The 24256-nt window shown below is 41.2% G+C and overlaps 1 protein-coding gene across 1 annotated transcript in view; it reads left to right on the plus strand.

Moving 5' to 3' along the window:
* Positions 1 to 24256, plus strand: part of ALK (ALK receptor tyrosine kinase) — a 713383-nt gene that overhangs the window by 658736 nt on the left and 30391 nt on the right. The window contains exons 22-23 of the mRNA XM_063441954.1: positions 9908 to 9972; positions 14715 to 14844. Coding sequence (XP_063298024.1) covers positions 9908 to 9972; positions 14715 to 14844 — 195 coding nt within the window. The remainder of the gene's footprint in view (positions 1 to 9907; positions 9973 to 14714; positions 14845 to 24256) is intronic.

The raw sequence follows: 24256 nt of genomic DNA on the forward strand, positions 1-24256 counted from the left end.
GGCAATAATACTCCCAGTAATGTGTCTGAGTGTATAACAGAGCCCCACAGTAATAATACTCCCAGTAATGTGTCTGAGTGTATAACAGAGCTCCACAGCAATAATACTCCGGGTAATGTGTCTGTGTATAAAAGAGCTCCACAGCAATAATACTCCCAGTAATGTGTCTGAATGTATAACAGAGCTCCACAGCAATAATACTCCCAGTAATGTGTCTGAGTGTATAACAGAGCTCCACAGCAATAATACTCCCAGTAATGTGTCTGAGTGTATAACAGAGCTCCACAGCAATAATACTCCCAGTAATGTGTCTGAGTGTATAACAGAGCTCCACAGCAATAATACTCCCAGTAATGTGTCTGAGTGTATAACAGAGCTCCACAGCTATAATACTCCCAGTAATGTGTCTGAGTGTATAACAGAGCTCCACAGCAATAATACTCCCAGTAATGTGTCTGAGTGTATAACAGAGCTCCACAGCTATAATACTCCCAGTAATGTGTCTGAGTGTATAACAGAGCTCCACAGCTATAATACTCCCAGTAATGTGTCTGAGTGTATAACAGAGCTCCACAGCAATAATACTCCCAGTAATGTGTCTGAATGTATAACAGAGCTCCACAGCAATAATACTCCCAGTAATGTGTCTGAGTGTATAACAGAGCTCCACAGCTATAATACTCCCAGTAATGTGTCTGAGTGTATAACAGAGCTCCACAGCAATAATACTCCCAGTAATGTGTCTGAGTGTATAACAGAGCCCCACAGCAATAATACTCCCAGTAATGTGTCTGTGTATAACAGAGCTCCACGGTAATAATACTCCCAGTAATGTGTCTGAGTGTATAACAGAGCTCCACGGTAATAATACTCCCAGTAATGTGTCTGAGTGTATAACAGAGCTCCACAGCAATAATACTCCCAGTAATGTGTCTGAGTGTATAACAGAGCTCCACAGCAATAATACTCCCAGTAATGTGTCTGGGTGTATCACAGAGCTCCACAGCAATAATACTCCCAGTAATGTGTCTGAGTGTATAACAGAGCTACACAGCTATAATAATCCCAGTAATGTGTCTGAGTGTATAACAGAGCCCCACAGCAATAATACTCCCAGTAATGTGTCTTAGTGTATAACAGAGCCCCACAGCTATAATACTCCCAGTAATGTGTCTTAGTGTATAACAGAGCCCCACAGCAATAATACTCCCAGTAATGTGTCTGAGTGTATAACAGAGCCCCACAGTAATAATACTCCCAGTAATGTGTCTGAGTGTATAACAGAGCTCCACAGCAATAATACTCCCAGTAATGTGTCTGAGTGTATAACAGAGCTCCACAGCAGTAATACTCCCAGTAATGTGTCTGAGTGTATAACAGAGCTCCACAGCTATAATACTCCCAGTAATGTGTCTGAGTGTATAACAGAGCTCCACAGCAATAATACTCCCAGTAATGTGTCTGAGTGTATAACAGAGCTCCACAGCAATAATACTCCCAGTAATGTGTCTGAGTGTATAACAGAGCTCCACAGCTATAATACTCCGAGTAATGTGTCTGAGTGTATAACAGAGCTCCACAGCAATAATACTCCCAGTAATGTGTCTGAGTGTATAACAGAGCTCCACAGCAATAATACTCCCAGTAATGTGTCTGAGTGTATAACAGAGCTCCACAGCAATAATACTCCCAGTAATGTGTCTGAGTGTATAACAGAGCTCCACAGCAATAATACTCCCAGTAATGTGTCTTAGTGTATAACAGAGCCCCACAGCTATAATACTCCCAGTAATGTGTCTTAGTGTATAACAGAGCCCCACAGCAATAATACTCCCAGTAATGTGTCTTAGTGTATAACAGAGCCCCACAGCTATAATACTCCCAGTAATGTGTCTTAGTGTATAACAGAGCCCCACAGCAATAATACTCCCAGTAATGTGTCTGAGTGTATAACAGAGCTCCACAGCTATAATACTCCCAGTAATGTGTCTGAGTGTATAACAGAGCTCCACAGCAATAATACTCCCAGTAATGTGTCTGAGTGTATAACAGAGCCCCACAGCAATAATACTCCCAGTAATGTGTCTGAGTGTATAACAGAGCTCCACAGCAATAATACTCCCAGTAATGTGTCTGAGTGTATAACAGAGCCCCACAGCAATAATACTCCCAGTAATGTGTCTGAGTGTATAACAGAGCTCCACAGCAATAATACTCCCAGTAATGTGTCTGAGTGTATAACAGAGCCCCACAGCAATAATACTCCCAGTAATGTGTCTGAGTGTATAACAGAGATCCACAGCAATAATACCCCCAGTAATATGTCTGAGTGTATAACAGAGCTCCACAGCAATAATACTCCCAGTAATGTGAGTGTATAACAGACCCCCACAGCAATAATACCCCCAGTAATGTGTCTGAGTGTATAACAGAGCTCCACAGCAATAATACCCCCAGTAATGTGTCTGAGTGTATAACAGAGCCCCACAGCAATAATACTCCCAGTAATGTGTCTGAGTGTATAACAGAGCTCCACAGCAATAATACTCCCAGTAATGTGTCTGAGTGTATAACAGAGCTCCACAGCAATAATAATCCCAGTAATGTGAGTGTATAACAGACCCCCACAGCAATAATACTCCCAGTAATGTGTCTGAGTGTATAACAGAGCTCCACAGCAATAATACTCCCAGTAATGTGTCTGCGTGTATAACAGAGCTCCACAGCAATAATACTCCCAGTAATGTGTCTGAGTATATAACAGAGCTCCACAGCAATAATACTCCCAGTAATGTGTCTGAGCGTATAACAGAGCTCCACAGCAATAATACTCCCAGTAATGTGTCTGAGTGTATAACATAGCTCCACAGCAATAATAATCCCAGTAATGTGAGTGTATAACAGACCCCCACAGCAATAATTCTCCCAGTAATGTGTCTGAGTGTATAACAGAGCTCCACAGCAATAATACTCCCAGTAATGTGTCTGAGTGTATAACAGAGCTCCACAGCAATAATACTCCCAGTAATGTGTCTGAATGTATAACAGAGCTCCACAGCAATAATACTCCCAGTAATGTGTCTGAGTGTATAACAGAGCCCCACAGCAATAATACTCCCAGTAATGTGTCTGAGTGTATAACAGAGCTCCACGGTAATAATACTCCCAGTAATGTGTCTGAGTGTATAACAGAGCTCCACAGCAATAATACTCCCTAGTAATGTGTCTGAGTGTATAACAGAGCTCCACAGCTATAATACTCCCAGTAATGTGTCTGAGTGTATAACAGAGCTCCACGGTAATAATACTCCCAGTAATGTGTCTGAGTGTATAACAGAGCTCCACAGCAATAATACTCCCAGTAATGTGTCTGAGTGTATAACAGAGCTCCACAGTAATAATACTCCCAGTAATGTGTCTGAGTGTATAACAGAGCTCCACAGCAATAATACTCCCAGTAATGTGTCTGAGTGTATAACAGAGCTCCACAGCAATAACACTCCCAGTAATGTGTCTGAGTGTATAACAGAGCTCCACAGCAATAATACTCCCAGTAATGTGTCTGAATGTATAACAGAGCTCCACAGCAATAATACTCCCAGTAATGTGTCTGAGTGTATAACAGAGCTCCACAGCTATAAAACTCCCAGTAATGTGTCTGAGTGTATAACAGTGCTCCACAGCAATAATACTCCCAGTAATGTGTCTGAGTGTATAACAGAGCCCCACAGCAATAATACTCCCAGTAATGTGTCTGAGTGTATAACAGAGCTCCACAGCTATAATACTCCCAGTAATGTGTCTGAGTGTATAACAGAGCTCCACGGTAATAATACTCCCAGTAATGTGTCTGAGTGTATAACAGAGCTCCACAGCTATAATACTCCCAGTAATGTGTCTGAGTGTATAACAGAGCCCCACAGCAATAATACTCCCAGTAATGTGTCTTAGTGTATAACAGAGCCCCACAGCTATAATACTCCCAGTAATGTGTCTTAGTGTATAACAGAGCCCCACAGCAATAATACTCCCAGTAATGTGTCTGAGTGTATAACAGAGCCCCACAGCAATAATACTCCCAGTAATGTGTCTGAGTGTATAACAGAGCTCCACAGCAATAATACTCCCAGTAATGTGTCTGAGTGTATAACAGAGCCCCACAGCAATAATACTCCCAGTAATGTGTCTGAGTGTATAACAGAGCTCCACAGCAATAATACTCCCAGTAATGTGTCTGAGTGTATAACAGAGCCCCACAGCAATAATACTCCCAGTAATGTGTCTGAGTGTATAACAGAGCTCCACAGTAATAATACTCCCAGTAATGTGTTTGAGTGTATAACAGAGCTCCACAGCAATAATACTCCCAGTAATGTGTCTGAGTGTATAACAGAGCTCCACAGTAATAATACTCCCAGTAATGTGTCTGAGTGTATAACAGAGCTCCACAGCAATAATACTCCCAGTAATGTGTCTGAGTGTATAACAGAGCTCCACAGCAATAACACTCCCAGTAATGTGTCTGAGTGTATAACAGAGCTCCACAGCAATAATACTCCCAGTAATGTGTCTGAGTGTATAACAGAGCTCCACAGCTATAATACTCCCAGTAATGTGTCTGAGTGTATAACAGAGCTCCACAGGAATAATACTCCCAGTAATGTGTCTGAGTGTATAACAGAGCTCCACAGCTATAATACTCCCAGTAATGTGTCTGAGTGTATAACAGAGCTCCACAGGAATAATACTCCCAGTAATGTGTCTGAGTGTATAACAGAGCTCCACAGCTATAATACTCCCAGTAATGTGTCTGAGTGTATAACAGAGCTCCACAGCAATAATACTCCCAGTAATGTGTCTGAGTGTATAACAGAGCTCCACAGTAATAATACTCCCAGTAATGTGTCTGAGTGTATAACAGAGCTCCACAGCTATAATACTCCCAGTAATGTGTCTGAGTGTATAACAGAGCTCCACAGCAATAATACTCCCAGTAATGTGTCTGAGTGTATAACAGAGCTCCACAGTAATAATACTCCCAGTAATGTGTCTGAGTGTATAACAGAGCTCCACAGCTATAATACTCCCAGTAATGTGTCTGAGTGTATAACAGAGCTCCACAGCAATAACACTCCCAGTAATGTGTCTGAGTGTATAACAGAGCTCCACAGCAATAATACTCCCAGTAATGTGTCTGAGTGTATAACAGAGCTCCACAGCTATAATACTCCCAGTAATGTGTCTGAGTGTATAACAGAGCTCCACAGCAATAATACTCCCAGTAATGTGTCTGAATGTATAACAGAGCTCCACAGCAATAATACTCCCAGTAATGTGTCTGAGTGTATAACAGAGCTCCACAGCTATAATACTCCCAGTAATGTGTCTGAGTGTATAACAGAGCTCCACAGCAATAATACTCCCAGTAATGTGTCTGAGTGTATAAAAGAGCCCCACAGCAATAATACTCCCAGTAATGTGTCTGAGTGTATAACAGAGCTCCACGGTAATAATACTCCCAGTAATGTGTCTGAGTGTATAACAGAGCTCCACAGCAATAATAATCCCAGTAATGTGAGTGTATAACAGACCCCCACAGCAATAATACTCCCAGTAATGTGTCTGAGTGTATAACAGAGCTCCACAGCAATAATACTTCCAGTAATATGTCTGAGTGTATAACAGAGCCCCACAGCAATAATACTCCCAGTAATGTGTCTGAGTGTATAACAGAGCTCCACAGCAATAATACTGCCTGTAATGTGTCTGAGTGTATAACAGAGCTCCACAGCAATAATACTCCCAGTAATGTGTCTGAGTATATAACAGAGCTCCACAGCAATAATACTCCCAGTAATGTGTCTGAGTGTATAACAGAGCTCCACAGCAATAATACTCCCAGTAATGTGTCTGAGTGTATAACAGAGCTCCACAGCAATAACACTCCCAGTAATGTGTCTGAGTGTATAACAGAGCTCCGCAGCAATAACACTCCCAGTAATGTGTATGAGTGTATAACAGAGCTCCACAGCAATAATACTCCCAGTAATGTGTCTGAGTGTATAACAGAGCCCCACAGCAATAATACTCCCAGTAATGTGTCTGAGTGTATAACGGAGCTCCACAGCAATAATACTCCCAGTAATGTGTCTGAGCGTATAACGGAGCTCCACAGCAATAATACTCCCAGTAATGTGTCTGAGTGTATAACAGAGCTCCACAGCAATAATACTCCCAGTAATGTGTCTGAGTGTATAACGGAGCTCCACAGCAATAATACTCCCAGTAATGTGTCTGAGCGTATAACAGAACTCCACAGCAATAATCCTCCCAGTAATGTGTCTGAGTGTATAACAGAGCTCCACAGCAATAATACTCCCAGTATTGTGTCTGAGTGTATAACAGAGCTCCGCAGCAATAACACTCCCAGTAATGTGTCTGAGCGTATAACAGAACTCCACAGCAATAATACTCCCAGTAATGTGTCTGAGTGTATAACAGAGCTCCACAGCAATAATACTCCCAGTAATGTGTCTGAGTGTATAACAGAGCTCCACAGCAATAACACTCCCAGTAATGTGTCTGAGCGTATAACAGAACTCCACAGCAATAATACTCCCAGTAATGTGTCTGAGTGTATAACAGAACTCCACAGCAATAATACTCCCAGTAATGTGTCTGAGTGTATAACAGAGCTCCACAGCAATAACACTCCCAGTAATGTGTCTGAGCGTATAACAGAACTCCACAGCAATAATACTCCCAGTAATGTGTCTGAGTGTATAACAGAGCTCCACAGCAATAACACTCCCAGTAATGTGTCTGAGTGTATAACAGAGCCCCACAGCAATAATACTCCCAGTAATGTGTCTGAGTGTATAACGGAGCTCCACAGCAATAATACTCCCAGTAATGTGTCTGAGCGTATAACAGAACTCCACAGCAATAATACTCCCAGTAATGTGTCTGAGTGTATAACGGAGCTCCACAGCAATAATACTCCCAGTAATGTGTCTGAGTGTATAACAGAGCCCCACAGCAATAATACTCCCAGTAATGTGTCTGAGCGTATAACAGAGCTCCACAGCAATAATACTCCCAGCAATGTGTCTGAGTGTATAACAGAGCTCCACAGTAATAATACTCCCAGTAATGTGTCTGAGTGTATAACGGAGCTCCACAGCAATAATACTCCCAGTAATGTGTCTGAGTGTATAACAGAGCCCCACAGCAATAATACTCCCAGTAATGTGTCTGAGTGTATAACGGAGCTCCACAGCAATAATACTCCCAGTAATGTGTCTGAGTGTATAACAGAGCCCCACAGCAATAATACTCCCAGTAATGTGTCTGAGTGTATAACAGAGCCCCACAGCAATAATACTCCCAGTAATGTGTCTGAGTGTATAACAGAGCTTCACAGTAATAATACTCCCAGTAATGTGTCTGAGTGTATAACAGAGCTCCACAGCAATAATACTCCCAGTAATGTGTCTGAGTGTATAACAGAGCTCCACAGTATTAACACTCCCAGTAATGTGTCTGAGTGTATAACAGAGCTCCACAGCAATAATACTCCCAGTAATGTGTCTGAGTGTATAACAGAGCTCCACAGCAATAATACTCCCAGTAATGTGTCTGAGTGTATAACAGAGCTCCACAGCAATAATACTCCCAGTAATGTGTCTGAGTGTATAACAGAGCTCCACAGCAATAATACTCCCAGTAATGTGTCTGATTGTATAACAGAGCCCCACAACAATAATACTCCCAGTAATGTGTCTGAGTGTATAACAGAGCTCCACAGCAATAATACTCCCAGTAATGTGTCTTTAAACCAGTAAATAATAAATGAAATCAGTCTGTGTAAATAAGATGCATTGTTCTTGTTCTAACTTACATTTTAGTTGCATACAATTGTTATTAGTAAGTCACCTAACCTTTCTCAGAACAGTCCCGCCCTTTGCCATGCCCCACTTACATTCATCTGTGCCCTGGTCACATCCGCCCACTCACAACCCTAAAATGAAATGTATTTAATTGCTGCAACGTGTTGTCCTGTGTCAGCCAATAACATGCTTGCTGTAAGTTTGTAAGTAGAGATTTGCAAATTTACTGCTCCTGGAAACAGAGAAAAAACTATTCAAAATGTCTGACTTTTCCTGATGTTCATTTACTAACACACATCATCTCTGCATTGAGTGAGCTGACATTTTCAGTGTTTTTAGATTACACGTGCTTAAAAAAAAATCATTAATAAAGCTGTTTTGGTGTACAAATCATGCCTGTACACCGTTCAAATCTCTGCCAATTTGGAGTTCATAAAATCTATCTATTTATGCAGCTCTAGTCTCACCTCCCTGCATGTGGCTTACACAGCTTCCCGAAACACCTACTGAAAAAGAGTCTCAAGCGTTTGGCTTCTGTTATTGCACAATCTGTTTAATTTGCAAATCTTATCTGCTCTGTTGAAAGCAGCCTCCTGTGTGTGAATAAAGTTTAGAAGGGATAAGAACTTTTAAATTAAACACCATGTGCTGTAAGATCTGATTGTAAATGAAGCCATGTTTTCATGCAGGCTGTGTCAGTCAGGGGAGGTGTGGCTAGGGCTACATAAACAGAAACAAAAGTGATTTAGCTCCTAAATGACACAAAATTGAGCAGTAAGACTGCAGGTGCATGATCTATACACCAAAACTACTTCATTAAGCTAAAGTTGCTTTGATGCTTAGAGTGTCACTTTAATCTTGCTCTCTCTGGCTTCCCTCCACCCCCATATTCTAGTGTAGCCCATTCATCTGCTCTTTTACAAGCATTGTTGACTTTATATGTTACGTATTTTCCATAATTTTATGATATAGCTTTAAGGACACACTCCACACCCAATTTAAACCAGTTCATTAATCTTTTTGCGGAGGAAAGCAAGGCCATTTTAAAAACACTTTTGGGACTCTCAAGGTTAAGCAGTGACCCGTGCCTTGGGAAATAAAAGATAGTGAAATATCTAATCAATACATATTAGTCGATTGCTATAAAGTATAACGTATTATTTAGTAATGCATTATGTTTATTGCACTCTGTGTGAACAATGGGACGAGCTTTCATATATGCTTGGACTGTAATGGTATTGAGAGGGGTGAAGAAAAGAAATAAAAAGACTAAAATGATTGGCTATGCTTAAATTTTTAATGTCTTTTCAGTATCCTATTTGCCAGCAGTACAGCTGTGTTTGGAGTCTGTAAATGACTGGCCTGTCAATAACGTATTGAATTTTATAAATGCAAGCTCAGCGGTCACAGTGAGAATCTGTTTTACTGTAAAGGTGTCATCTCAGCTCGATACAGTTTGATTCTTTCGTAACTAATGGTGATAGTGGACGCTTTACGGAGCTGATGCTTCAAAGCCGTGAATACACTCTCTGAGATAAAGGTCAGACAGGTCCAAAGCTCACACTACGAAGAAAGGCCGAACCAGTGATTTCCAGCAGAGGACACGGGTCAATGGAGTTTGCTGAATTATATATGTAGCAAATTAAATATAAAGCAAATCATTTATTTCATGAGTTCTAAAATACTCCTATTGTAGGTGTGACGGACCCAGTTTTGTTTCTTAAGCTGTGCAGAATGAACCACGATTTTGGGAAGCTAGACAGGACTACTTTTAAATATTATCAGAGAATGTTTATCTCCAAAGATACACAAATTTTTACTGCAATTTCAGAAACATTCATGGTCTGAAAATAACAATTTAAGCAAGATTTTTTTGATAAATTGAAAGTGCTTTTTTTTGCCTGATTAACCGTGTTTTGAACATGTATCCCCACTAGAGATTGAGATGGTCTATGTAATATACCAAGGACAAGGTATAGGTCTTTGTCCAATCTACATTTTTCATTATGTCTCTTTAGACTCTGCCCGAGGTGTGTTCCGAACAAGATGAGCTTGACTTCCTCATGGAGGCTCTGATTATAAGGTGAGATTAATTAATTAATTCATGAATTTAAAAGGAGAAAAAAAATCACTAAGCAGCAATATAAAGGGGGCAGGATGAGCCGAATACGTATTTAGGAATTTTCCAGTCAGGCCTATTCACATAACTGGGGATTGTCAGGAATTGTCCAAGACAGTTCCAGCCGCCCAGATATATCTATGGAAAAACAAAATGTAAAATCTCACTGTCACTGTCAATCACCAGTTTAGTCAGTTACTAGTAAAACTTGTGGAGAAAACAGGACAGTTAGGTTAATAAATTCTTTAATAAGATGCATTTTGGGGGCAAAACAGTCTTTCTTTAGAATTTGTACTAAATAGAAAGGGAGGGGAACAGCGCTACAGTACTGATCACAAGGGGGGATAGAGCTGCACACCTGAAAGGAAGGGTAACCCTCAAACCCTTCAAAGAATGGAGAGAACAAAAGACAACAAATACAGGGTGCGCTAAATAAAATAAAGGGAGATGAAAAAGTCTTTATAGGTACAATGTGGACCTTGAGTGTGTGTTCTTATGTTCTTTCTTTGGGATCTCAGTAGTCGGATATGGAATACAAAAGCAGAGAGGGGAGACCAATAGTGCAAAACCGTAATGCGGAAAGGATCACGAACAACACAGACGTGGAAAAGTGCCAACTTACAATTTAACCCCTTAAGGACCGGACTTTTTTTGCGATGTTGTACATTTGCGACCAGGCATCTTTTTACACTTTTGTGGTGTTTGTGTTTAGCTGTAATTTTCCGCTCTCTCATTTACTGTTCCCATACAAATTATATATTTGTTTTTTTCAGGACAAAAGGGGCTTTCCTGAACATACCATTATTTATATAATCTCATGTAATTTAATTTTTTAAAAATGAAAAAATATGATGAAAAATTGAAAAAAATACATGTTTTTTGACTTTTATGTGAAAAATCTTTTACTCATCTACAAAAGCGAATGAAAAAAACTGCTAAATAGATTCAAAATTTTGTCCTGAGTTTAAAAATACCCAGTGTTTACATGCTTTTTGCTATTTTTTTGCATGTTATAGGGCTATAAGTACAAGTAGGATATTGCGGTTTCAAAACATACATTTTTAAAATGTATCAATAGTGACATTGTATTATCTGTCATAAATCTCTGAATACCACCCCACATGTACATATTTTTTTTAAAGTAGACAACCCAGGGTATTCAATATGGGGTATGTCCAGACTTTTTTAGTAGCCAGTTAGTCGCAAACACTGGCCAAAGTTAGCGTTCATATTTGTTTGTGTGTGAAAAAAGTAAAAAACTAAATTGAACGCTAATTTTGGCCAGTGTTTGTGACTAAGTGGTTACTAAAAATGACTGGACATACCCCATTTGCAATACCTTGGGTTGTCTTCTTTTGCAAATGGTATGCCATCATGGGGGTAATTCTCATTCCTGGGCTACCATACGCTCTCAAAGGCACGTAACCAACCTGGCCATTTTCAATGTAAAAATATTTGACCCATATATTTGACCCTATAACTTTTAAAAACGCTATAAAACCTGTACATGGGGGGTACTGTTATACTCAGGAGACTTTGCTGAACACAAATATTAGTGTTTAAAAACTGGAAAATGTATCACAACAATTATATCATCAGTAAAAGTGCTGTTTGTGTGTGAAAAATGCAAAAAAAGTCACTTTCACTGACAATATCATCGCTGTGATATGTTTTACTGTTTTGAATCACTAATATTTGTGTTCAGTGAAGTCTCCCGAGTAAAACAGTACCCCCCATGTACAGGTTTTAGGGTGTCGTAGAACGTTACAGGGTAAAATACAGTGATAGCAAATTAAATTCTCTGAACTTTCAGGCTGGGTTGGCAGGCAGGTCCCTTAAATTGCAATCAATAAAATAACTTCATTATGTAAAAATATTACATAAATACGCACATAGAATTTAAATATATATGCATATTTATATATTTGAAGTCTACGTGTATATTTATATAATTATTTATGTAATTTTTTATATGGACATATGAATAGTTCGTATTCTTTTTATTTATTTATATATACATAGATATATATACAATTTCATTCTAAGTGTATTTTGATATATATATATATATATTAATATCAAAATACAGTTAGAATAAAATTTCGTATAGATATATAATTTTTTTTTAATTTTTTATTATTATTTTAATTTTTTTTAATTTAATTTAATTTACTTATTATTGGTATTTTATAATAATATATATATATACAATATATATAGTTATTATATATATTATATATATATGTGTGTAATTTAATTATAAGTGTATTTTTATATTAATATATGTACATATTAATATAAAAATACACTTAGCATGACATTATATATATGATATATAGACATATATTATATAGGTATAATATATGTCTATATATCATATATATATATATATATATATATATATACACATATATAATAATATTTTTTTTTTATTAACTTTAACTTTAAATTTTTTTAATGATTTTACAGCAGCAGGGAGACTGCCTGTCAGCACAGACAGTCCCCCTGCAGGCAGACACTAGGACACCTATTGTGACCATGTGGTCGCCCTGTTGGGCGATCACATGGCCACAGGGGTCCTAATTCGCCATGGGGAGACTGTCTGGGCTGCAGGCAGTCTCCCCACAACGGGAGCACCGCCGATCGTCGCCGGGGGAACGACGGCGATCGGGTAAGTACATTTTAAATTAAGGACGGTTCAGGACCGTCGTCGGTCGGCAATGGGAAAATGCCGATGACGGTCCTAAACCGTCCCGCGTCCTTAAGGGGTTAAAGAGCTAAGCCCAGCTCTAGGTAAAACAGCATACAGTGGTATTTAGTACTCCCCACATGTAGGATATTGCTGGACAATTGGAGGTGTCTTCACAAGATTCTTTACACCATCCCAGACAGACGTCAGCATATAAAAGAGGGAAAAACCCAATGGTGCAATAACTTTGGTAATACTGCAACAACAGACAACACTGAGGTCCTAAGAGTGCCAACTTACAATTTAAAGAGCTATGACCAGCTCTGAGTAAAACAGCATACAGTGGTATTTTAACTCCCCACGTGTAGGATATTCCTCTAATGATGCTTGCAGTGCCGGTCTTATGAAAATAAAATCACAAGAGAGGGCCCATAGTGTTTTCCATATATAAAATGACAGTGGAATAAAAATGAAACGTACTTACAGTGTTCAGAGCAGCCACACTGCTCTATGAACCAAGCGTGGGTGGAATAATCCCCACCAGGGATTTCTTTTGAAGTACTGGATCTTGTTTAAAAAAAATCAGCCAGGATAAAACAGCAACATATAAAGTAAATGTACTAACCAAAGATAAGTGGTAGTTACAAAATACTTTAATTAAAAACAAAGTAAAAATACACTGTGTAGTTTTACTTTGTTTTTAATTAAAGTATTTTGTGATTTCTGTTTTATCCTGGCTGATTTTTTTTTATTTAGCGCACCCTGTATTTGTTGTCTTTTGTTTTCTTTAGAATTTGCAGAAATATGTTATAGACATTTCTGAAGTCTGGGCTTACAGTGTTACTAAGTAATGTTTTATAAAGATTGAAGTATTAGATGAGCAATGAGAGGTGATGAATGACAGAGGAGAAAGAAGGCGATGAGAGTTTGGGAGTGAGAGTCGGGGACTGAAAGATGGGGAATGAGAGTCGGGGACTGAAAGATGGGGAATGAGAGTCGGGGACTGAAAGATGGGGAATGAGAGTCGGGGACTGAAAGATGGGGAATGAGAGTCGGGGACTGAAAGATGGGGAAGGAGAGTCGGGGACTGAAAGATGGGGAAGGAGAGTCGGGGACTGAAAGATGGGGAAGGAGAGTCGGGGACTGAAAGATGGGGAAGGAGAGTCGGGGACTGAAAGATGGGGAAGGAGAGTCGGGGACTGAAAGATGGGGAAGGAGAGTCGGGGACTGAAAGATGGGGAAGGAGAGTCGGGGACTGAAAGATGGGGAAGGAGAGTCGGGGACTGAAAGATGGGGAATGAGAGTCAGGGACTGAAAGATGGGGAATGAGAGTTCGGGGAATGAGAGTTCGGGGAATGAGAGTTCGGGGAATGAGAGTTCGGGGAATGAGAGTTCGGGGAATGAGAGTTCGGGGAATGAGAGTTCGGGGAATGAGAGTTCGGGGAATGAGAGTTCGGGGAATGAGAGTTCGGGGAATGAGAGTTCGGGGAATGAGAGTTCGGGGAATGAGAGTTCGGGGAATGAGAGTTCGGGGAATGAGAGTTCGGGGAATGAGAGTTCGGGGAATGAGAGTTCGGGGAATGAGAGTTCGGGGAATGAGAGTTCGGGGAATGAGAGTTCGGGGAATGAGAGTTCGGGGAATGAGAGTTCGGGGAATGAGAGTTCGGGGAATGAGAGTTCGGGGAATGAGAGTTCGGGGAATGAGAGTTCGGGGAATGAGAAATGGAGACTGAAAGATGGGGAATGAGAGTTCGGGGAATGAGAAATGGAGACTGAAAGATGGGGAATGAGAGTCGGGGAATGAGAAGTGGTGGACAATAAAAAATAGGAAAGCGAAGAGAAACCTAAAAAACATTAAGTTTAGTAGAACATGCGAGAGACAAGAATCAATAAGAGCAGAAGTGAACATAGGACTTGAGAATAATGGGAATGGATATTTTTCTGGACACAGTGTTTTTGATGGCTTTCTATTCACATTGGCTAATACTGTGTACTCTCTGTAATGTTTAATTCTCAGCAAGTTCAGTCATCAAAATATCGTGCGCTGCATCGGGGTGAGCTTGCAGGCTCTGCCACGCTTCATCCTGCTAGAACTGATGGCTGGAGGAGACCTGAAATCCTTCCTTAGACAGACACGGCCGAGGCTGGTGAGATGGAGAATAGTATTTATATACATACACATAATATATATATATATATACACACACACACACACACACGCGCGCATACGCACACACACGCATACACACACATAATATATACGCATACACACACACACAATATATACGCATATACATACACATAATATATACGCATACACACACATAATATATACGCATACACACACAATATATATATAAACACATAATATATATATACTCACACACACACACACACACACACACACACACATAATATACACACACACACACACATAATATACACACACACACACACATAATATACACACACACACATAATATACACACACACACATAATATATACACACACATAATATATACACACACATAATATGCATACACACATAATATGCACACACACATAATATATACACACACATAATATATACACACACACACATAATATATACGCATTAATAAAGAGAAATTCCCAAACGTTAGGATTCCTGGAAGGGAGAGCATAGGTCCGGCTTCCAACAAACACTAACAGAGGGTGTGCCCATACATAGGGATAAATAACTCAAATCACATGGTTGAAAAAATATAAAATAAAAAATCTTTATTGAAAAGAAGAAATTAACCAAACCAATAAAATATTACCCAAATAAGTGCAAAAAACGTGCAGAAAAGTGCTATACACACTGGGTCTAAATTGTAGCTGAGGTCTTGTTTTTGTAAACCTCAGACATAGTACATATTTGGTGTAGATGAACCATACGTCTGCCTTGGAATATAAATGTAGCAAGGTAAAGGTACTTTTAGAGGAAAAGAACTTGCATATTCTGTATAAAGATAGAGCAAGGTCCCCTCCTTATGGGCTAAGACTAGAAGCAGATTCTTAATATTAACAAAGAAAATGTAAGATTTACTAATGAATTTGGAGGTTCAAGCATAAACTTTTTAGATTTAACAATCTCCATCACAGCCGACCACTCTTTACCATAACCACTCTTTACCATAAGCCATCTGCGTCAAATAACCTTCTGAGATGGGACAGTTTCCATCCGATCCCTCTCAAACAAGGTATCCCAACAGGTCAATACCTTAGGATTAGACGTAACTGCAGTACTATCACCGAATTTAAGATTAAGGCTAGAGAACTAAGGAGCCATTTTAAAGCAAAAGGATATCCCAATAGATGCCTTAAGAGGGCATATAAGAGAGCCCTTAATTCAGACCGCAATAGTCTGCAATAGTCTGATCAATGATAACACACAGAAAACACCAGAGGACACCAAGGGGATTATATGTCTAATTGCTACCTATGATTCAGGCTGGGAGAGTGTAAAAAAACTCTCTCAGACGCTTTTGGCCACTATTGGCGATCTACACCTGCAAGAAGTATTAGCACCAAATGTCACCATTACGGCCCGCAGGGGAAAAAATCTACGAGATCTACTAGCTCCTAGTCACCTGACAACTGGACCTCCGCCTACAACATGGCTCCAGACCCCTATAGTTGGGACCTATGCGTGAGGGAGATGCATCTCGTGTAAATTTATAAAAAGGGACTCAAGAGTGAAAGACAGTTTGGAGAAGAAGGAATTTGCTATAACCTCCTTCTTCAACTGTAACACGGCAGGCATTGTGTATCTATTGACCTGTGGATGTAATAAAAAATATGTGGGTAAAACATTTCGCCCCTTTAACAAACGGATACAGGAACACATTAGATCATGCAAAAATTTAACTGAAAATCCCATCTCAAGACACCTCCGCGAATACCATGATGGCGACCCTAAGGGGCTACGCTTTTGTGATTTGGAATTAGTTAAGAAGAATCCAAGACGAGGGGACTATGACAAATTCCTTAGACAAAGGGAATTTTTTTGGATTTACCAACTCAAAACCTTAAAGGACCACTCTAGGCACCCAGACCACTTCAGCTTAATGAAGTGGTCTGGGTGCCAGGTCCAGCTAGGGTTAACTAATTGTTTTATAAACATAGCAGTTTCAGAGAAACTGCTATGTTTATCAATTAGTTAAGCCTTCCCCCTAATTCTCTAGTGGCTGTCTCACTGACAGCCGCTAGAGGCGCTTGCGTGATTCTCACTGTGGAAATCACAGTGAGAGCACGCAAGCGTCCATAGGAAAGCATTATGAATGCTTTCCTATGTGACCGGCTGAATGCGCGCGCAGCTCTTGCCGCGCGTGCGCATTCAGCCGACGGGGAGGAACGGAGGCGGAGAGGAGAGGAGGAGGAGAGCTCCCCGCCCAGCGCTGGAAAAAGGTAAGTTTTTACCCCTTTCCCCTTTCCAGAGCCAGGCGGGAGGGGGTCCCTGAGGGTGGGGGCACCCTCAGGGCACTCTAGTGCCAGGAAAACGAGTATGCTTTCCTGGCACTAGAGTGGTCCTTTAAGCCCCAAGGGTCTCCATGAAGGATTCTCATTTTCTCCCTTCCTTTAACCATTTAGACTACTATGTCTTGTTGATTGAATAGATGTATCTATGTTTACAAACTATCATTGCTATTTGTTATTCATTATGGTAATTTTTAACTTGTAGAAACTTCCCATTATTGTTCTTTTTTAGTATTTACCACTCAGTAAGTTCTGTTCTTCTTCTTTTTTCAGCCTATACTTGATATTGCAGGATCCCTACATTTAAACAAGAAAAACTTTTTTCTGTTTTATTATGTGTTATCTTTTGAGCTGATAAAGATTTAATAGCGATATACTCTGTGAATGTACTACTCTATTAGCCATATATTGCTTAGATTCTACATAGAGATCGGCTGATAACCCAGCGATCCTGTTTTGTGACATCTTATGCAATTATGCATGTTTCCCCCGGCTTGTCATGCTCTCTGATCATAGCAACATTTGGCCCCTCCCTTGTCGTGACATGGCGGCATCTGATTGGCCGCATGGTTTTCTCCCCGGCTGGCTATGTTCTCCGATCGAGCAACACTTGACCCCTCCCCTTTCGTGACGTGGCGGCATTTGATTGACCGCATGACGCACTATGAGGGGCGGGCCTCCACCCTTAAAAGCCACGGCGGGCTCAGAGTAGCTTTCACCGCTCTTGATAAAGGCGCCACATAGCGCCGAAACGCGCGTCGAGCTAGACGCTAGGCTTAGGCTTTTTAATATCACTATGGGTCTTCTTATTATTATAGGAGTTTTGTGATTCTATTTCTCCAAGATGACTACTGGATAGTATTAGATTTAGAGACTACTCTGCCTGAATATTATACCGATTAGAATTAGGCAGGAGATACCACTTGGTTTAGTACTTCGTTTTATATTTTACCTTAATCTTTAGCTAACTAGCCAGTAGTAGACTTAAGGACCGTTTTGCCTGGGTAAATTTAGACTTGAATCAGGCAGGTGATAGTCCAGGGTTTTGCTCTTCGTTTGGAATTAATCTCCATAGCAACCAGTGACTGCATCATATCATTTGGCAACTAAGTATCTTTACTCTGATCTATCTAGCATCTGGATACTGTTATCTATTTAGGAGAGCAGTGAATTATTTTCTTTATTTCCTGCTTTATTTCAATATAGGAGTTACTGATTTATACTTTGTATAAGTGGGGGTTTTAGGCAGCCTGGACTCACAGTGGGGGGATATTTACAGCTACTTACTTAAGATACCTGTATTCCCTATAACTCTATCTACCCCATTGATAACACAATAATCCTAAATAGGAAGGCAATTCACACCAATGTTCTGCCTCCCTCTATATGTGGGTAACCTGTGACTGCTTCTAGTCTTAGCCCATAATATCTTTATACAGAATATGCAAGTTATTTTTCCCTTCGTATAGTGGCAGTACTTACAAGTGGGATGTTCCTTAGGATTCTGGACAAGAAGCTCCCCCTTCTTTAGAATTTAAATGCTGTGCTCCGCCTGCTGCCTCCATATAAGCTGTAACTCAGAGACACTCACCAGTTCTTCTTGTCCCGGCAACGGGACGGACAGGTTCCCCCACAGTGCAGGTGGAGATTTGGTGCGTTCAGCACAGGTTGCTGACCGGGAGGTGAGTGCCCGATAGTTTCCCGGGCGGGAACTGAGCGGCAACAGTACTTCCGGGTTCGCGTTACGGAACGTGACCGGGTACTGTCTTTTGTGTTTTTTTCTGACGGAGTTCCCAGGCGGTCCTCCTTCATTGCTCATTACGCATGCGCACAGCGGTGGAACGCACGCCCGGGAGGCTTTGCGTTCCACCAAACACAGAATCGCGCTACTGAGCATGCGCGAAACAGTGTTTGGCGCCAAATTTAAAATTTGGATACATGGCTGTGCAGGACCTTCCTGACCCCAAGGGTGGGTGTACAGTTCTGGTTCTCCGTGTCACCTGCCCTCCTACACGGATCTTAGGTGATTTAAGGTGCGATTTAACTATTGAACTCTCCTTTTTTCACCTTTCTTTATGCATGCTTCTAGAAAGTCCTAGGTCTCCAGATAAGACAGATATAGACAAGATGTCAACTTCTGTTCCGAAAACCACAAGTAAATCTAAGCAAATGTGCGTTACCTCTACCTGACGGATGTCGCAAAAATACATGCAATCAGTGCGCAACGGATCGGCTAGAAAAAGCCGAGCAGACTGATATGGCATCCTTCCTGAGCTGGTTTCAGGAAAATTTGTCCCAGACATTTGAAGCTTATAAAGATGCTGTGAATAAAGAACTGGCTATTCGGGAGAAACTGCCCACACAGCGTAGGAGGAATAGATCTCCTTCTGTGTCTGACGTCTCTTCACCTTCGGATATTTCCAGCCTGGCTTCAAGTGTGGAGGAGGGTTTTCCACCAGAAGAGCTGAAAAAATTTATTAAAGAAGTGACGACGGTGGTACAAGAAACTGAACCTACCAAGGGTAAGGTTAAAGGTTTCCCAATGTCTCCTTAAATCTTGGATCTCCATCATAGAGAATGAAAGAATCCTGTAAGACGTACGTTCATTTCCAAAACATTTTGAACTGCTGTTCAAGCTACAGTCTGGAGAAAAATGGGAAGATCTTCCTAAGTGGATGTTCAGATTGCCCAGCTATCAAAGTAAACCACTATACCCATTGGCGAAGTCTCAGGACTTAAAGACCCAATGGACGAACAGGCCGATACTTCGTGTAGTAGAATATTCCAGGCCGCAGGTATCAGTGCTGAGCTGAATTTGCAGGTTCAGCGGTTCTCAGAGCTCAGAGCGTTTGGCTACAAGCCCTGGAGGATTCCCTTATGGGAAATCTGATACAGATCCTTCCCATCTCTTGTTCCTACTGAAAGATGAGTTTTCTTCATTTATCAGCGAGGATTATGGGTTTGTCGTCAGTAGCCAGAAGAGCTCTTTGGCTACGAACATGGACAGCTGACTCTGTGTCTAAGGCATCCTTATGTGAATTACCCTTTGTAAGGAACAAATTGGCAACCTTTGGAAGACATTATTAGATAGATGTCTGATACGAAGAAAGCCCTGCCTCTGGAATCAAGAACCCAGGGATATTAAAGTTTCAGTACAGGGGTCAGAGGTCCTTTCGTTACCAGGGCGGTTTTGCAGGTCTCAAAAGCATGATGGCCTCTGGCCATACCAGCCTGAAAATCCCTGATCTTGTCAGATCTCAGAAGCCATCCAGACTCGGGCCTGGTTAGTACTTGTATGGGAGACCAACTAGGTACCTCAAATAAACAGCCAGTGGTCTAGACAGGAATCCAACAGGCATGACAGAAGAGGAAGTTTTTTGACGCCATAAGAGTGGGAGGACGCCTTCGGTTCTTCGCCCAAGACTGGGAAAGAGTGCTTTGTATAGGTGGATTACAAGAACCATTTCAGAAGGTTACAGAATAAAGTTGCATCGAAACCACGTCCATCCTTCCTACTGTCAAGCTATCCATCAGGAGTAAAACAAATGCTCTTCTTCAAGAAATGTGGTAGAGAGGTACCCAAACGTTGGGTATTTCAGGGAGTTTACTCACGCCTTTTTTCTGGTTCAAAAACCAGATGTATCTTTCCGGCCGATCCTAGACCTGAAACTAGTAAACACCTGCTTACCATGACAGAAGTTCCGTATGGAACGTATTTTGTCTTTTGACGCACATTTTACAAAGGGAGATTACATGGCAGTGTTGGTTTTTAAATATGCTTATCTCCATGTACCGGTTTCAGAATCTTCCCGGAAGTTTCTCAGGTTTGCGGTTCTAGCAAGAAAGCGAAGGATTCTCCATTTACAATTAAACTCTTTCCTTTGGCCTGTCCTCAGCTCTTCGAGCTTTTACGAAAATCCTGGCACCCATAGCGGCGGTTTTACGTCTGAAAGGTATCTCGATTGTTCCATACCTGGACGTTTGGTTCCTGAAGGCCCAATAAAGACAACTGCTGAATCTTCTTCTCAAGATTACAATGAAGGTTTTATGAGATCACGGTTGGATCCTGAACCTGGGAAAATCCAAGCTGACTGCGTCACGAAATCTAGAGTTCTTGGGTCTTAGAGGAAATTCACAGTCCCTCTCTCTTTTTCTACCATTAGTGAAACAAATGAGGATTTTAAAAGCCGTATCAAAGCTGCATAAAACCTAAGTTCAGAAATGTTATGAGGTTCTAGGCCTCCTCGCTTCTGCAATCCCAGCAGTGGCCTGGGCAAAGGCAGAAGCAATACCATTGCAATGGGACATCCTTTCCCAATGGACACGATAACAGGAAGATCTAGACTCTCCCTTCCACCTATCCAAAGGGGTGAAAGGACTCCTGAACTGGTGGAAACACAGAAACAAAATCTCAAAGGGCCTATCGTTTGCTCGGAAACAATGGTTTATGATATCCTCATATGCCTCCCAGATGGGTTGGGGCGCCCATCTAGCTTCTCAGTTCCGTCAGGGTCTTGGAACAGAGTGGAGGCAGGCGCTTCCTGGAGTTTCAGGGATTAAATGCGATTTGGAAGGCACTGGTTTCCTTCCGTTCAGCCATCACCAATCAGGCAATAAGGATTCAGTCGGACGATGCCACTACAGTGGTTGTTTTTGTATCGCCAGGGTGGCACGAAGGTAAAAGCTCTGCAAGAGCTCTACTACCACATATGTCTTGGGCTCAAGCGAATCTTCTCGCTATATCAGCTACCCATATCAGAGGGTCACTATACGTTATTTCAGACGGCCTCAGCCGTAGACTTTGGTCTCAGGCAGACTGGGCACTGTCAAGCCAAGTTTTTTTTTTTTTTTGGTCACGCTTCGGCAGGCCGGAGATAGACCTGTTTGCCACAAGGAGAAACAGGAAAGTACAATGTTTTGCTTCTCTCCATTCAGGATTTACCCAGTTGTCCTAGTCGGTCTATAGATACCTTGGACCTTCGACATGGCTTATGTTTTCCCTCCTGTCGCTCTTATACCACGGATTGTTCATAAGTAAGATGGAGAAGGCAGGTAATTGGCAGTCCTGCCCTTCTGGCCGAACAGGAGTTGGTTTTCGGAAGTGGAAAACTTGACAATCTCGCGTTGGCATCTCCAGTCTCTTCTCAAGTATTGGAGAATGTGACTCTTCCCGTGGAAACTCTGGAGATTTTTCACCTGACGGCATGGTTGCTGCAAAGGTGATCCTTCAAGGCCATGGTCTCTCTGACCTTTATGTGATGTGCTGCTGTCTTCTGTCCGCTGGTCCACTTCGTAAATCTATTTCAGAGTTTGGATGAAGTTCAGAACCTGGTGTTCACTTCGAGGTTGGATCCGGCCAAAGCCTCTATCCCGGAAAGTCTTTCTTTTTTGCAAGATGAGTTTGAAGCCGGCCTGGGAGTTTTTGCGCTCATAGGCCAGATTTCAGCTCTAAATCACTTCCTGGTTCGTGACTTTGCCTCAAACCTGCTTTTTTCTTAGATTTCTTAAGTCCATAAGGCTTAAGAGGCCTCCTTAGTTAGTACCTTTCCCTACTTGGGATCTATCTCTGGTGCTTCGAGCCCTTTGTGAACCACCATTTGAAAATTTTCTGGAGGTTCCTATCAAGTTTCTTACCTTCAAGATGGTTTTCCGGGTGCCTATCACCTCTGCTAGTTGAGTAGGTGTGATCCGAGCTCTCTCTTTCTCTCCGGTATTCACCTTTTTTTCATCAAGACTAGGTGGTCCTCACACCAAGCCTTCTTTTTTGCCTAAGGTTATTTCTAGTGCTGCAATTTCCAACCTATTGTCCTACCGGGTTTTTGTCATTTTCCTACGTCGGATCTGGAAAGAATGTGACATCTCCTAGATGTTAGTAGATCCCTGAAAATCTGTCTTCAGAAGACTCAGGGATTAGATCCTTGTATTCTATTTGTATTCTTTCATGGCACTAACAGGGGTTGTGCTGTCTCAGGACCCTCCTTTGGCCAGATGGCTAACGTATACAATCAGGTTGGCTTTTCAATCCAAAGGGATTCCCCTTAGTTTCCCTTTAAAGGCTCGTGCCGCTAGAGCTATGACGACCTCCTGGGCTGAAAAGGCAGCCGCCTCACCTGAAGACATCTGCAAAGCTGCTGCTTGGTCTTCCTTACATACTTTTATCAAGCATTGTAGGCTGGACGTATTCTCGTCATCTGAAGCTGCTTTGGGCGTAAGGTGATACAAGCTGTGGCCTGCTGAGTTCCCACCCTTTGTTGTATGCAGGGGTCTTGCTATATCCCACTTGTAAGTACTGCCACTATACGAAGGGAAAAACAGTAATTTTACTTACCGTAAATTCCTTTTTTCTTAGTATAGTGGCAGTACTGGCTTTCCCTCCGCTTTCAAATAGATTAAATTCTATGCATCATTCGGTCTCCGTTTTGGTTCTTTTGTATTACTGGTGAGTGTCTCTGACATGGAGGCAGCAGGCGGAGCACAGCATTTAAATTCTAAAGAAGGGGGAGCTTCTTGTCCAGAATCCTAAGGAACATCCCACTTGTAAGTACTGCCACTATACTAAGAAAAAAGGAATTTACGGTAAGTAAAATTACTGTTTTCCTCTAAAAGTACCTTTACCTTGCTACATTTATATTCCAAGGCAGACGTATGGTTCATCTACACCAAATATGTACTATGTCTGAGGTTTACAAAAACAAGACCTCAGCTACAATTTAGACCCAGTGTGTATAGCACTTTTCTGCACGTTTTTTGCACTTATTTGGGTAATATTTTATTGGTTTGGTTAATTTCTTCTTTTCAATAAAGATTTTTTATTTTATATTTTTTCAACCATGTGACTTGAGTTATTTATCCCTATGTATGGGCACACCCTCTGTTAGTGTTTGTTGGAAGCCGGACCTTTGCTCTCCCTTCCAGGAATCCTAACGTTTGGGAATTTCTCTTTATTATTTATAGCTCTGGGTTAATGCCCAATTTCTGTAGCCCATTTAGTCCTCTATTTGACTTCAGGGTCAGTCTTATCTTACCCTGCAGTCATTTTTCTTATATTTACTAATATA

Source organism: Pelobates fuscus, chromosome 2 (assembly GCF_036172605.1).
Source record: "Pelobates fuscus isolate aPelFus1 chromosome 2, aPelFus1.pri, whole genome shotgun sequence".
NCBI lineage: Eukaryota > Metazoa > Chordata > Amphibia > Anura > Pelobatidae > Pelobates > Pelobates fuscus.